The following is a 16,110-nucleotide window of genomic DNA, read 5'->3' as shown; positions in this document are numbered from 1 at the left end:
ATTTAGCCCCAAGTCAAATGTGATTTAATATTTTTTTTAAATTTTTTTAATGTTTTTATTTATTTCTGAGAGAAAGAGAAAGTACGAGCCGGGGAGGGTAAGAGAGAGAGGGAGACACAGAATCTGAAACAGGCTCCAGGCCATTTATATGACATCTGAAAACAGACAAAAACTGTCTGAGCTAGCTGTCAGCACAGAGCCCAAAGCGGGGCTCGAACCCATGAATCGTGAGATCATGACCTGAGCTGAAGTCGGATGCTTAACCGACTGAGCCACCCAGGCACCCCGATTTAAATTTTTTATTTACAAGCTAAAACATGGAAAGAGCCTAAGTGTCCATCAACAGACGAATGGATCAAGAAGATGTGGTTTATCTATACCCTGGAATACTACATGGCAATGAGAAATAATGAAATCTGGCCATGTGTAGCAACATGGATGGACCCTGAGGGTGTTATGCTGAGCGAAATAAGTCAGGCAGAGAAGGACAAATATCATGTGTTTGCACGTATAGGAGGATTAGGAGGAACTTAACAGAGGACCATGGGGGAGAAGAAGGGGGGAAATGGTGGGGGAAAGGGGGAGAGGCAAACCATGAGAGACTCTTGAATGCTGACAAAAACTGAGGACTGATGGATGGGGGGGGGGGGGGGGGATGGGCACCGAGAGGGGCACTTGTGGGGATGAGCCCTGGGTGTTATATGGAAACCAATTTGACAATAAACTATTTGTTAAAAAAGAAAAAAAATATTTTTTTTATTGACAAATCATACTTTTTCTTACATAAGTAGTAAACGATAATGGTGCTTGTTACCTGTTGAAGGGCAAAATTCATTTTCTTTGTAATTTCTAAAAGATTGCATTTTTAAAACTTTACAATGTAAAGTTAAACAATACACTAAATTAGAAAATACTTTTTCACTTTAAGTCATTTCTTATATGATGAAAAAACTATGAAATCATGAAAAAAATTTCTAAGGCTATTCAAAAATGTTCTATTTTTGTGAAAAGGGTTTGATATTCTCATATTGTATTGATAGTAGAATTTCAGTTTTGTTATAAATACACTTTTTTGGGGGAGGGTTGATATTTACTTTACAGTTCTGCAAACTTTATAAAACAATCTGATCACCGATTATTCCCAATCTTCGAGCTCTTTTTCCTCTTCCTAAAGTGCCTACTCCAAGAATGTTTTCAAAACAGGTCCCTATATTTGGCAAACCCATCTGAAGCCTTTTCTCTCTGAGGACCTTCTTATGGTACTACGTTTTAAATGGCAATGGGACTCCATAACATTCTTAGCTCAAATTTTAGTATTTTTTGCGTCAAGTGTTAATGTTGAAAAATATAACTTCAATCTCATTTTTTTTTCCTTTAAGGTGATCTAAATAAATAAATCCTTTCTTTCTGGAAGCTTTCTAAAAATCTCTGGTTTCACTGATACCGAACAGTTATTCAAAGAATTGTGGCAAAGTCTAGTTGCCATGACTTAGAAAGGGCAAGCATGCAAAATGAATGGAATATTCAAATATTAATCTATATTCTTCTCAAGATATTCAAACTAGCTCTAAATTATCTATAAAATCATCCCACTGGTTACATTCTATTTTTTCTTTTTTTGTCTTCTGATAAAAAAAAATTACCTTATAATTGTAGAAAATAACTCACACACGAGCACTGGGTGTTATATGGAAACCAACTTGACAATAAGCTATTTGTAAAAAAAAAAAAAAGAAAAGAAAAGAAAAAAAGAAAAAGAAAAAGAAAAAGAAAAAAAAGAAAGGAAAAAGAAAAGAAAAGAACTCACACAAGACCACTCAGAAGTCTCTTGTAATCCATAGCCCAATGACCTCTGACAAAAATAATCACTGTTAACAGTATATATACCTTCAGATTCTTTTCTGAGCATATATAAACACATATATTAATATTACAGATGAAAATGAGTTAATAAAATGGACATCACTTGTCTATTTTTTTTAACTTAATATCTCTATGTTAAACACATACTTACTTTATTTTTAAAAGTTATACAGTGGTCCATAAGTTAACTATTCCCATATCTACACATGATTTTTCCCCAATTTTTCACTTTTTACAAAAATGATACTATGACTATCTGTATACGTATATTCACCAACTTTTGAAAATGATTTCTAGAAAACAATTTCTGTAAGTGAATTTTCTGAATCAAAAGATAAGAATATCTTGGGGTGCCTGGGTGGCTCAGTCGGTTAAGCATCCATCTGACTCTTGATTTCGGCTCAGGTCATGATCCCATGGTTTGTGAGACTGAGCCCAACATGGGGCTCTGTGCTGGCAGCATGGAGCTGGCTTAGGATTCTCTCTCTCTCTACCCCTCCCTCGCTTATGTGTGAGTGCTCATTCTCTCTCTCTCTCAAAAATGAACATTAAAAAAAGGTAAGAATATCTTAAAATCTTTTATATTTTTTAAAAGTTTTTAAGAGATAAAGCCAATTAACTGACTTTAAAATATCACAGCCTGCTCAGAACTCAATCACTCAAAAGGCAGAGGAATGACAAAAGCACTTAATCTAGAACAAGAGGGAAGAACTGGTTCCTGATGGAAAAAGTGACGTCCTAGACTTCATGGTTAAAAAGATGACTGTCTGAACAAGGCAAGTCAGAAATGAGCCCTATAATTTAGGAAAGTCAATTTCAAAAGTCTAAAAATTACACATTCATTCCATAGACAACAGACCTGAAAATATGGTTGAAGCTGGATAGAAGGTTTACAGTATAAAATTCTGACAAAATTAAACAAAAAAATTTTTAAATGCCGAGAAAGAAAAAAAGGCAGAACAAACAACAGTGGTTGTATCTGGCATTCTCCAAGGGGTTCAAATATAAATTATTATATATAAAAATGAGCACATAACCATGGATGAATATAAACACTGACAGGAAAGAGAACAAAGTCAGGAAGATAAGAGCACAAAATGAGCTGAGGCTAAGCTAGATTTAGATCTCACTTACCTGATGAGAACACCAACTTAGGAAAAGAAATGTTTCAAACACAAGTTAGGCAATAATTCACACCAAACAGTATCACAGATGGTAACTGAAAAGCATCTATAGACTGGGATAGTTACCATATTTCTGCCTGGAGTCTTAATTATAAAAACAAATTTGAACCATTCAAAATGAAAAAAGTAAACACACTGCCTTTCTTGAGTACATAATTACAACCCAAACAATTTTGTGGCAATTCATTTTAGCAACAGAGTATACCGGAGTGTGATGGCTCTTGCCACGGGATCGTTACTATGAATCACAGAGAAAATTCTCTTCACAAATTCATCCACATTTAGAATCTTCTCCAAATGTTTCTCACTCTGTTGAGTAACTTTAAGAACACACAGCCTCAGGAAATTGTTTCTATGAAGAAGCATAGAGAAGGTGAATGAGACCACTTTAGGAAAGTAATAGTTAATTAGGAATCAAAGCAACATTAATGATTTTAAATTTTGGCAACAGGGTAATGTTTTTCAATCTTACCATTTTTTGTCTCATCACTAAAAGAGTTGAAGCCTGTGTTTTGAATACTAAGCATGAGCAGTTAGCAATGCCTATAGTTCTACTGCAAGATACCAAGAGGGCTTCTCAGAAAGATAAGCCATAGAGATGAACTACATCTCTTCGTTCCCATTATAACCATGGCCAGGAGGTCAGATGGTCTTCCTCTTCTCGCAAACTAATTCTACACATCTCTCCTTCAAGTCTGACTCCATGTGTATATAAATACCTGAGTTCATGAAAAATGGTGGAAAGTAGGAGGGACTGGTGGGGAGAAAAAAAAAACAAACCAGGGGATTTATCCAGCACTTCCATGTTTCTGGCACTCCACAGTAACATGTAAGATTGTGTTATAAAATATTAAATCAGAAACTTCTCAAAAGAATCTGTGCAAATCACAGATACTTCCAAAGCATACAATAATACATTAAGATTGTCTTAATTTGATTTATCCTGTTCCCCAAAGAAATAAGTACCCCCTGACTTGTGACTTCATTTTTACTCAAAATGCCATTACACTTCACACTAAAAAGTGTTGCAAGCTGCCATGTGCATCTACTAAAACGGTCACTAACCATGTGGAAGTCCTAAAGCGCAAGAAGAATAAAGTCTACAACATTAAACAAAGAAACATGAACAAAATACTTTAGAATGTCAAAGCTTTAAAAAGACTTACCCAACTCTAAAAACGTCAGCTAACTTTAGGAATGCAGAATTGATGAGAATCGGGAATGGATACTTCTGGAAGAGCCTGGGAAAGCGAACAACTGCTTCACACTGTTCACCAAGTTTGCCAGATCTTAGACCTAAGAAAAGCAAAAAACAGAAGAACGGCTTACAAATCCATGGTTATAACAAGGCAAAACTACCAAATGCCAACACAGAATTACACAGTAAAATTACTTCTACCGTAAAATAACATTCACAACAGTTAGGTAAGGTACAATTGTAACTCATGATCTTTTATAAATAATAGGCAAAATAGTAATTTGGTAAACTGTCACTTTTACATATAAAATAATGAAGAAGAAGAAACAATTTTTTTAAGGTTGAGTCGTTTAAGAATATTTGGGGCCATAAAATAAGTCTCAACAAATTTAAAAAGGACTGAAATCATACTTGTTATATTCTCTGACTAGAATGGAATTAAGTTAGAAATTGCCAAGAGAAAAATATCTAGAAAACTCCTAAATATTTGGAAATTAAGCAGCTTATAAATAAGCCATGGGTGAAAGGGAAATTAGAAAATATCTTGGGGAGCCTGGCTAACTCAGTCAGTTAAGCATCCAACTCTTGATCTTGGCTCAGGTCATGAGCTCATGGTTCGTGGGATTGAGCACCGCACTGGGCTCTGCACTGTTAGTGCAAAGCCTGCTTGGGATTCTCTCTCTCTCTCTCTCTCTCTCTCTCTCTCTGCCCCTCCCCCACTCATGTGTACACCCACAAGCACTCTCTTTCTCTCTCTCAAAATAAATAAACAATAAATGAACAAAATAAAAAAAAGAAAAAGAAAAAATATCTTGAACTGAATGAAAAAGAAAGAACAATTTAAGGGAGGCAGCTAATACAGTTTTTTAAGAAACATAACTTTAAAAGCTTTATATTAGTGAAGAAGAAAGGTCTCAAAGCAATGATCTAACAAAGGGGCCAAGATAGTTCAATGTTGAAAGGATACTCTTTTTAACAAATTGTCCTGGAACAACTGAATATCCACAAGCATAAATAAACAAATAAAACCTCAATCCTTAATTTACACCATACACAAGAATTAACTCAAAAATGAACCACAGACCTAAATGTAAGAGTTAAAATTATAAACCATATTGGGAAAATACAGAGGAAATTTTCATGAGCTTGGGTTAAGCAAAGACTTCTTAGATACAACACAAAAGCATAAACCATAAAAGTAAAAAAGTGATAAACTCCATCAAAATAAAAACTTCTGCTCTTTGGGGCACTTGGGTGGCTCAGTTGGTTAAGCATCTGACTTTGGCTCAGGTCATGATCTCCTGGTTGATGGGTTAAAGCTCCACATAGGGCTCTGAGCTGACACCTGGGAGCCTGGAACCTGCTTCAGATGCTATGTCTCCCTCTCTCTCACTGTACCTCCCCTACTTGTACGCTCTTTCTCGTTCTCTCTTTCTCAAAAACAAATAAACATTTAAAAATTAAAAAAAAAAAAAAACCCTTCTCTTCAAAAGATACTGTTAAGAAAATGAAAAGAGAAGCCATATACCAGAAGAAAATATTTAGAGAACATGTATTTGATAAAGGACAATGTAGAGGCTGCTTTTAGGCAACAGTCTTGACCAATAGAAACCTGAGTAACATAAATGGGTCCACAGTGACTACTGGGCTGAATCCAAATGGGATGACCCACGTCAAAATCTCCATAAGCCCTACCTGACCAGTGGGCTACTTACGACCAGGAACAGGTACCATAAAGGAAAATTCCATATGTTTCCATGACTTTTTGCTCCCCCCACCACCTTTAAATCCAGTCCCCAACACTGTCTCCTCACTTGTCTCTCTTTAGCTATCCTGCCCAATGCTCCCTTGCAGTGTATTCAATACACTTCTATCTCCCTTGTTGTGCCTTGGGTGAATTCTTACACCACCCATGTCTCCAGTCTCCACCCTCTTGGGTCACTCCACAGACATCATCCATACTTCTTACACCTCAGTTACATGATAACCCAATTTTTTAAATGGGCAAGATCTGAAGGGAAATTTCATTAAAGAAGAAATATGAATGGCAAATACATGCAAGTTAACAGATGGTCATCAGCGAAATGTAAATTAAAAACCGCATTAAGATACCACTACATACCACTAGAACGGCAAAAAATATGTTAAGACAGAAAATACCAAGTGCTAATGAGGATATGGAGCAACTAGAACTCTCAAATATTGCTGGTGGGAATACAAAACTATATAACTCCTTGGAAAACAGTTGGGTTGTTTCTTATAAAGGTGTTCATTCACCTCCTGTACACACAGCAATCCTACTTCGAAATATTTATCCAAGTGCATTGAGAACATCTGTCCATAGGGAAAAAATCTGTATTCAAGTGTTCATGGTAGCTTTATTCATAATGGCCCCCAATTGGAAAAAATCCAAATGTCCATCAGCTGGTGGTGGTCTATCCATACAAGAGACTACCAGTTGGCAATAAAAAGGAAACAAATGCTGCTTCATGCAACAACATGGGTAGGTCTCAAAATCACTATGCTAAGTAAAAGAAGTCAGACCTAAAAAAGACTATAAACTATATGACCATTTTATATGACTTTCAAAAAAAGGCAAAACTTTGGGACAGAGAACAGATCAGTGGTTATCAGGGGCTTGAGAGAGGACACTGACTGCAAAGGGGTAGAGGGAAAGTTTTGGGGGTGAAGGAAATGTCCTATGTCTTGTTTTTTTAAGTTTATTTATTTTGAGAGAGAGAGAACAGAGTGAGCTTGAACGGGAGAGGGGGAGAGAGACAATCCCACGCATGTCATGTGCTGTCAATGCAGGCCTGATGTGAGGCCCGGGCTTACGAACCATGAGACCACAACCTGAGCCAAAATCAAGAGTTGAACACTCAACCAACTGTGCGACCCTGGTATCCCGGAAACACTCTAGGTCTTGACTGTGGTAGTGGTTTCATGACTGCATACATTTGGTGAATTTTAATTCACCTCAATTAATCTGATTTTTTAATTAAAAAAAGAATAAAAAAGTTAATATTCAATCCCTAAAATATATTCATTTAGAATGAATATATTGATATGATATTAATATAATCAGTTTCAAATATTTCTTTTAGTATTTTAGCATTTGCAAAATGCTAATTATATATATCTGTATTTGTACAAAAATAGGTGCACAACACTCTCTCTGTTCAGTAAAGTCTGCTCACTGTTAGAAAATGACAAAGGAAGTACTCATCTGTGGACTCTTTACTGGGTGACTGTGTTTCAATACAAAAGACAATCACAGAGTAAATCTGCACAAGCAATTTCTACAACTTATTAATGGTGTGAGTTCTATAAATGCACTCATGTTGGTTATTTGGTACTTGAAATATACTTCCTCGTAGGAAAATAAAAAGCACTATCAGCACTTGTCACATTCCAGAATCCAATAACTACTTATAATAAAAGTTCCTATGGAAAAATTAATTCACGTTTCTAATTGAGATATTTAGAACATATCCCTTCTTTGCCTGCTCCCTCTTCCCCTACCCCCCACCTTCATGCACAGAACTGCTACTAAAGCTCTAGGACTCTTCTCCCAACAAACACACCTTGCCTATGGAAATGTTCCAGGCATCTGGCAGTGGCTCATTGAGACTTAAAAGCTTTTCTAAAGGCCTGACTTGACAAAGGGGTCCAGGGACACACACAGGGCAGTAAGGACAAAAGGAAGGGAAAGAGGAAAGGCAAGTGTGAGGATGGAGATGAGAGAAGTAACAGATGTGTTTGTGCATGTGTGTGTGTGAGGGGGTAATCTGTCGGGATGATACACTGTCATTGGCCTTTTTTCCTCCTCTTCTCCCTGCCAGTAGTTGAGTGACGCAAAAGGAGGTAAAGTTCTGTTTGTGATGAATTGAACCCTGATTGGGATGAAAAACGTAAAGTAGGAGACAGCCCATGTAGAGGAAGCTTCCTGACAGAATATGATCTGTTTTACATTCTCTTAAAAAGCAGAACTACAGATTACACTGACTTGTTTAAACACGGTGATTTAAAATGTACCAAAGATAATTTTGAATTTGGCCACAGAAATGTTTCGATTTCTCTAATATTGTCAAATTTTATTTCCTTAAGATAAAATAGACCCTCATTCCTGTAACAGAGCCAATCAAAATAAATAAGTTAAAGAACAGTACATTTCTTGCTTATTTTCTGATGTAAGAGCTTTAGGAAAAAGGAAACAAGAAGTGAGGTTGGCTCTAAGGGACAGAAGCTAAGGTTCAAGGGAAGAGAGAAATGCCTGAAGATGTAGGATTTGGCAACAATCCTATGCTGGGGCTAGGGTACCCGTGGCTTGCTCTGGGCCAATTTCAATTTCAGAATAAGCCAAGCACCTGAATATAGGCACGCAGCACAAACAGATCGTGTTCTAAGAAGGACTGTTCACTTCATCTCTGTTGCTAGCTACAACCAACCTGAGGAAGTATGCCCTGATCATAAGACCAGTAATGGTGAGAATGTCACTATAAAACCAGACATTAAGGTGTAGGGATGTGATTGCTGTTTCTACATCTTTCTTTGTATTCTCCCACCAAAGAAACAGAGCTCTCCTTTTTTATTTTTTAAATGTTCATTTTTGAAAGAAAGAGAGAGAACACGCACAAGTGGGGAAGGGGCAGAGAGGAAGAGAGAGAATCTCAAGCAAGCTCCACACTGTCAGCACAGAGCCTGACAAGGGGCTGGATCTCATGAATCATGAGATCATGACCTGAGCCTAAAGCTACTTTGAGAGGGTAGGAATTTGGATCCTCAAGCTATCCTCCACTACTTGTGTCTTACTTGACCGGCCTGTCTATACTGCAATTAAAAAACTAGTAGGTTTCTGAATCTGGCCCTCAGACAAATTTCACCTGACAGATAACAAAGTTTTTTAAAGGTTTTGAATTCATAGTCAAATTTTAAAATGAAATGAGATTTCACCAAAAAAAAAAAAAAAATCCCCCAGAATTTCCGGTTTTGAAAATTTTAAAGATCTGCAATGTCATTAAAGAAGGTGGGAGTCTTGACTATATAAACACTGTAGTATTGCAGGTCTGTGTTCAAGGGCAGTTTGGGTTTGATATCATTTGTGACTATAACCACACACTCTACTGTAGGACTTTTTCTAGCAATTTTTGGTTGCCTTTGGGCTCAAATAACTAGAAGAGAATTTTGGATAAGAATTTAAAGTAAGAAAGCTAATAAAGTTAATAAAATGAGGCACCATGAAATCTAAGCTGGATAAAGAAAACAGAAGAGTCTGATGGGTAAGAGAAAGTAGACTGGTGAGGTCTGAATGAAAATAAAGAAAGGTCAATAGCAGTTATGATGATGACAGTGGTGGTGCATATTAAGTGCTTATTCTGTGCCACTCTACTAAGCACTTTAAATGTACTAAACTCTCACTATAGTCATAGAAGTTAGTTACTATTACTATCTCCATTTTATTTTTTTAAGTTTATTTATTTTGAGAGAGAAAGAGAGAGTGAGTACAGGAGAGGAAGGAGAGGGAGAGAGACAGAGAAACAGAGAGAGAGAGAGAGAGAGAGAGAGAGAGAATCCCAAGCAGGCTCTATACTGTTAGCGCAGAGCCCGATATGGGACTCAAACTCACAAACTGTGGGATAATGACCTGAGCTGAAACCAAGAGTTGGACACTCAACTGACTGAGCCACCTATTATCCCCATTTTAAAGATGACACAGGCAAAGTCTGGTTAAGCAACTTTCCCAAGAAACAACAGCTAATAAAGGCAGATGTGGGATTCAAATCCTGGCAATCTGGCTCCAGACCAGAGAATAGAGGTTAAGATTTAAAAAGGGATTATTTGCGGGGCGCCTGGGTGGCTTAGTCGGTTAAGCGTCCGACTTTCGCTTAGGTCATGATCTCGCGGTTCGTGGGTTCGAGCCCCGCGTCGGGCTCTGTGCTGACTGCCAGCTCAGAGCCTGGAGCCTGCTTCAGATTCTGTGTCTCCCTCTCTCTCTGACCCTCCCCTGCTCGCGCTGTCTCTCTCTCTCCTAAAAAATAAAACATTAAAAAAAATAAATAAAAAAAATAAAAAGGGATTATTTGATTAAGATTTTAGAGTGCTGTAATTCTGAGGGATGACAAATTCTAGGGAACTGAGGAAGAATAACATAAATTATGGTAAACCTGGTGGTTGTTATGTACATTATGTTAAGTTTTCAAAACAACGTACATTTCCAGTAGCATGTATCAATCAGAGTTCTTAGCTTCAAGCCACACAGGCTAACTGGCTGATTATGCAGAACATGAGTTTATTAAAAATCTAATAAACAGTTTCAAGGCTAAAGATCTAAGAACACGTAATACCACACTGCTAGACTGATTAGATGATAAGTCCTGTTGCTGGGAAACATGGGATGCTACTATTAGCTCTGCTGTCATCCAGGAATGCCGTAGCCATTGCCGCTATTACTGTCGGCTAACACCGCAGCCACTGTCGCTGCCAGGGCACGGAATTGTGAGTGTGCCCTTCAACTATGCCTTCTTGCATTGCTAACCCCCTGTATCACAGAGCCCAGAGGAGGTCTGTCTGATTGGCAGAGCCAAGTTCACATCCTGCACTCCTGCAAAAGAAACTAGAAAGTCAGTTTTTGCTTCCACTGTGGTGAGACAGGACTCATGGTGTGGGTCTTTCCTGAAGCACGGGAGGAGCAATCCCAAGACACTGTGACCAAATACATGACTAATAACCACTGCAAACAACAATGCTGATACACTTCACCATACAAGCATGTTATAAGAGAGTCTGGTATATACATTTGCTTTAGCTGAGGGGTGAGGATGATTCAAAATGGAACCATAACACATATGTATCTTAAAGTGTATTCATTAAAAATGGCGGTGGAGAAGAAATACCATCCTAAGTATGCGCCAGACATTATAAGATAACTTAATAACCCACAGTTTAATAAACTGATCATGGCCAAGTCTCAGTAAATTATATTTTAAAAGCGGGACTAGAAACAACTGAAATGATAGGTCAACTGATAACAAATAATAAAACATCCTTCATCCAAATTTCATAAATTGTCTGTAACTATACATGATAGGATGTATACAATATTGTACAGTCAGAATACTGATTTAGAATCATAAACAAATTAGTCTTATTTTATGAATACTAACTTTCAGGAATACTTAACCCAGTTTGTAAGTTACAAGATAGAAGCTCTTACCCATATTTAAAAATGAGTCCATGGATTTCAGTAAGAACTGAAGAAGGGCCTTGGGTTTTTGGAATAGTTCATGACTCATCAAGTGATCACCAATCAGAATTTGAGATATTGAGACTCTCAATTCCACATGACCTTCTTATAGGTTTACTTCTTGATACTGTCAGACTAACTATGGTTTGGTGGTACAGAGTCTCAAGAGAGAATTTGATTGACTCAATGTGGGTTGCATGTCCACTTCTGAATCAATCAGTTATGGCATGGAATGAGTCACCTGGTACAGACTTTGCTGCAGAGGCCTCACTTCAGTAGGAGATATGTAGATATATCCAAAGTCTCATTTGTTTATTATAACACCAACCACATCTATGCCAATATGGATAGTGAAATAGCAATCTGTGGTCTCTTTCACATTCTGAGAGTTCACAGGTTTTGGAACATAGGTGAGGTGATAGCATCTAAGGGGAAAATCAGGAAGAATAAATAGTTGTCCTGATTTGTATCAATTTTCTATTTCATACTTAAATTTTTCAATGAACACACCTCAAAATTTCATGTAGCAGTAAGTTCACCAACACCTCAAGTAGCAACTCCATCTCCTAAATTTCCTCTCTTCCCATAGCCCAGCTGTAAGAAAGGGAACCACTCCCTTCCTGGTTGCTCTTTCCACATATCCTTTCCAAGGCCAACCAACCTCAAGGAATCAGACAGGCTGAGTGATGTCATTTAAAGGAGACTCCTTTTCACTCAGGGTGAAGGAGATCTTGCATAGGTTTTCCTAAATCATCAGGACACTTTCTGTCAGTTCAAACTATGCAGAAGTTATAGGAGTAAGAAAGTTATACTGATTAATTTATGATATGTCCTTACAATGCCTGTCTTAATGATTATCCATGTTCTGAAACTTGTCAGATAAATAAGTTATACTTGATTATAACATTTAACTCTGTATATACTTAGTCCTCACAGCTCAGTCATCATGGTTATCAGCTTAAAACTCTAAAAAAGGGACCAAAAGCAGCTAGAGTGATCTCTAAAAATGTAAACCAATCCTGTGACAGTCCTCTACTTAAAAACTTGCAGTGTTTTCTCAATGCACTTGACATAAAAACCAAACTTTTTGTCCTGACTAACAAGGCCATATATGATCTAGCCCTGTTTCCTTCTTAAAGCTCTACTGTTCAATAATATAGCCTAAAGTCCGAGTACAGCGACTAACACAATGCAGGCGATCTGTAAATATTTGCTGAATGAATGAATGGCTATCACCTGATAATTTTTCTGTGTTACTAACTACATCTGGAAGGAATGGACTTGTATCAGCTTCAAAATGGCATCCATTTATTCTAGAGAGATCAGAAACAAATAGCTTACTGCCATGCTTGCTCAAAAGGCTCAGAACAAAGTACAAGAGGTTATAAATGACATTTCCCAAGTGTGCACCTAAGGACACTAGTGCCACAGATATTTCTTTATAATGGAGTTCAAGTGTCACATGTGTACATCTAGCTGCCTATGCAACATCTCCATTTGGATGACTAAGAGATGTCTCAAGTTTAGCAGTCCCAAACTGATTTCACGTTCATCCACTCAGTAAACGGCAATACATACTTCTAGTAGATCTGACCAAACACCTCAAAGTTTTTTTCCTGATCACTAATTCTCACATTCTCATCAAATTCATTAGCTAATCTTGTTGACTCTACCTTCAGAATATATCCAGAATCCCAGCACTTCACACATCTTCACTGAAACCACAGTGGCCCAAGCTACTATTTTTTGTTCCCCTGGTTTGTTACCATTGCCTCCTCACTAGTTTCCTCACTTCCATCCCTGGCCCTCCCACTTCAATGTACTCTCAACACAGCAGTCAGATAGATCCTTCTGTTAAGTCAGATATGCCACACCTGTGCTGAAAGTTCCCCATGGTTTCCCATCTCACTCAGAATTAAAACCAGTCTTTTCAATGGTTTGTATTGCCTTGCATGAACTGGCTCCTGGTAACCTTTCTATCTTCAATGTCTATCACTCTGCTTCAGAAAGAACATGCAAAACAGGCTCAGACCTCAGGGTCTTTGCATTTGCTGTTCCTCTATTTGACCAGTAAGGCCTTTCTCTGACTATCCTACATAAAATAACAAACCAGGGCTGCCTGGGCGGCTCTGTTAAGTGTCAGACTTCTGTTCAAGTCATGATCTCAAGGTTCATGGGTTTAAGCCCTGCATCAGGCTCTGTGCTGACAGCTCAGAGCCTGGAGTCTGCTTTGGATTCTTCGTCTCCTCCTCTCTCTGTCCCTCCCCTTCTCTCTCTCTCCCTCTCTCTCAAAAGTAAATAAACATTAAAAAGTAAATAAAATAACAAACCAACCCCAAGTCCACACCCAGTTTTCTCCAGCCCCCTTCATTAGTTTCATTTTTCTTTATAGTTTGTATCCCTACCTATCACAATATATGCTTAATATATTTGCTTATTGCCTATTTTCTCTGTCCCAAATATAAGCTCTACAGGGGCAGGGGCCTTATTTTGTTTTTGTTACTGTTTCCCTAGTACAAAGCCTGATGAAATAAGTCATGTGTGTGAATGTGAGTGTCTGTACGTTTTGAGGGGTGCAAGGGAGGGACAAGAAGATGGGCTATGGAGTAAGAACCTCCTATAAAATACTTGAGAAACTATTCCTTGGAATGCAATTTGGGAAACTCTGGTCTAGATGTTTTATTTATTTATTTTTAAATGTTTTTCATTATTATTGAGAGACAGAGACAGAGCATGAGCATGGAGGAGCAGAGAGAGAGAGGAGACACAGAATTCGAAGGAGGCTCCAGGATCTGAGTTGTCAGCACAGACCCCGACGTGGGGCTCAAACTCACAAACTGTGATATCATGGCCTGAGCCAAAGTCAGATGCCTAACCAACTGAGCCACCCAGGTGCTCCTAGATGTTTTAGAATTAAAGCAAAGTCAGAACTTGTAGCTTTCTGTCTCTATGACCTTTGGCTCATAAAACAGAAATACTTTAACAAGTAAAGGATGAAATTATTCAATAGTTAAAATACTAAATTATATTCTAATGAAACTGGCCATTCTTAAAATCTAATTTTATAACAGCTTTAAAAGATGAGCATGGTGAAGTGAAAAAGAACAAAAGTGTTGTTTTTGTATTGTTCAAATTATCTTTCTGAGCCTGAGACTCATCTAGGGAATACTCACCTGGGGTCCTCCTGGCAGAACTGAATACAATCACTTGCTTAATACCTCAGACTGACTGCAGGTTTATAGTTAAACACTCAATAGTCATGCAAGAAATACTGTAGTTCTATTTCAACTTCTAAAAAGCACAAATCGTGTTATATATTTTTCACCACAATGTCAAATTTTTAGGAATTCTGGATTTCTCACTTCTTCAGAGCCTGATCCTGATCTCTGTTCTACAACCACTGTCCTACTGTCATGAAATGAGCCCACCTAGACCAGAGTGGCAGAAAATGTCTTTAGAATTGGTAAGGTTATTAGATATCTAGACCTGCAACTTTCACTGGGGAATAGGAAGGAATTTCCAGAATGAAAAGGAAAAGATTAGGTAATGTTTAAAAAAGACATTTACTATTATAATTTCATATTTCATAGTGGAAACAATAAGAGAAAGGAAAGCCCAGCATCATTTTCTTGGCTGATGAGTCTGTACTAAAGATATGATGATTCAACCAAAGGAATATCTCATTGAAGTGCTGTGACATCTTTATGTTGATCAAAAGGAGTTAAAAGCTTTTTCTGAGAAACCCTTATCTAGACCTACCTACTCGAAATGTTTACAGGTTAAAAACCAAAAAAAATGAAATCCCAAAAACTTGACAGTGTCCACATCAGAGAGCTGGGAAATGGCTCAAAGTGGACTTAAAGACAGATCCTTCTAACCTGTAGTCCTAACTCTCAATATATTATACATGGACTATGATCAATGAAGAATTAACTGTGTGCCAGGTGACAAAATGATCCCCCCATTCAATAAAAATCACTGAAGTACACCGAAACAAAGGTTTAATACTTGAGCTCTTTACTGTCAAATATTCGCCTTTGCCCCCCACACCCATATCTAAGAAGGCATATCTCTTTAGCATTTAATAAAGGCTTCCTTTCCATAAAATTACATCTATATTTACAAGTCTTGCCAGCTCAGGTGTACTGAACCCACTTCGGAGACAAAAAAACCTAGCTTAGGTGAACTTAGATGACCTGTTCATGATCATTAAAATTAGTGGCATTGGAATTCGACTCGGCCTAACTCCAAAGCTTCTTCCACTACACCAAGCAGCCCTTGCACCCCTCACCCTCCACCCCTTCACCGACAGAAAAAGAGAACTCGTGGAATTTACAGGAAAAAAAGGCGATGCTTTTCCAATTTTGGGGGGCCATATTTAACCTGCCTAATAACCTGTAGGTAACAGAGTTAACAGAAATAAAATAAATCGCTATAAAGTGGGTGCAAGATTATTATTTAGCACTCCTGGCGAAGACCTTGTTTCAACTGTACGTACTGAAAAATAATTTCACAATTTAAATTTAACATTTTTACAAACTGCTTGGAAAATCGGGGGACTGTGCCCCCAAGTGGTCAGACCGGGCCCATCACTGGAGAGCGCTACTTGTTCAACTGGTGCA

At 37.8% G+C, this 16,110-nt stretch overlaps 1 protein-coding gene across 1 annotated transcript in view; it reads right to left on the bottom strand.

The window, feature by feature from the left end:
* The window catches only part of INTS7 (integrator complex subunit 7), an 87,057-nt gene that overhangs the window by 70,503 nt on the left and 444 nt on the right, over window positions 1-16,110 (bottom strand). The window contains exons 2-3 of the mRNA XM_039230100.1: window positions 4,214-4,343; window positions 3,253-3,399 (exon numbers count right to left, since the gene is read on the bottom strand). Coding sequence (XP_039086031.1) covers window positions 3,253-3,399; window positions 4,214-4,343 — 277 coding nt within the window. The remainder of the gene's footprint in view (window positions 1-3,252; window positions 3,400-4,213; window positions 4,344-16,110) is intronic.

This window comes from Hyaena hyaena, unplaced genomic scaffold (assembly GCF_003009895.1).
Source record: "Hyaena hyaena isolate Hyena2069 unplaced genomic scaffold, ASM300989v1 scaffold_43, whole genome shotgun sequence".
Taxonomy (NCBI): domain Eukaryota; kingdom Metazoa; phylum Chordata; class Mammalia; order Carnivora; family Hyaenidae; genus Hyaena; species Hyaena hyaena.
The sequence above is the reverse complement of the archived record's forward strand: the minus strand, read 5'-3'. Positions and strand labels throughout refer to the sequence as shown.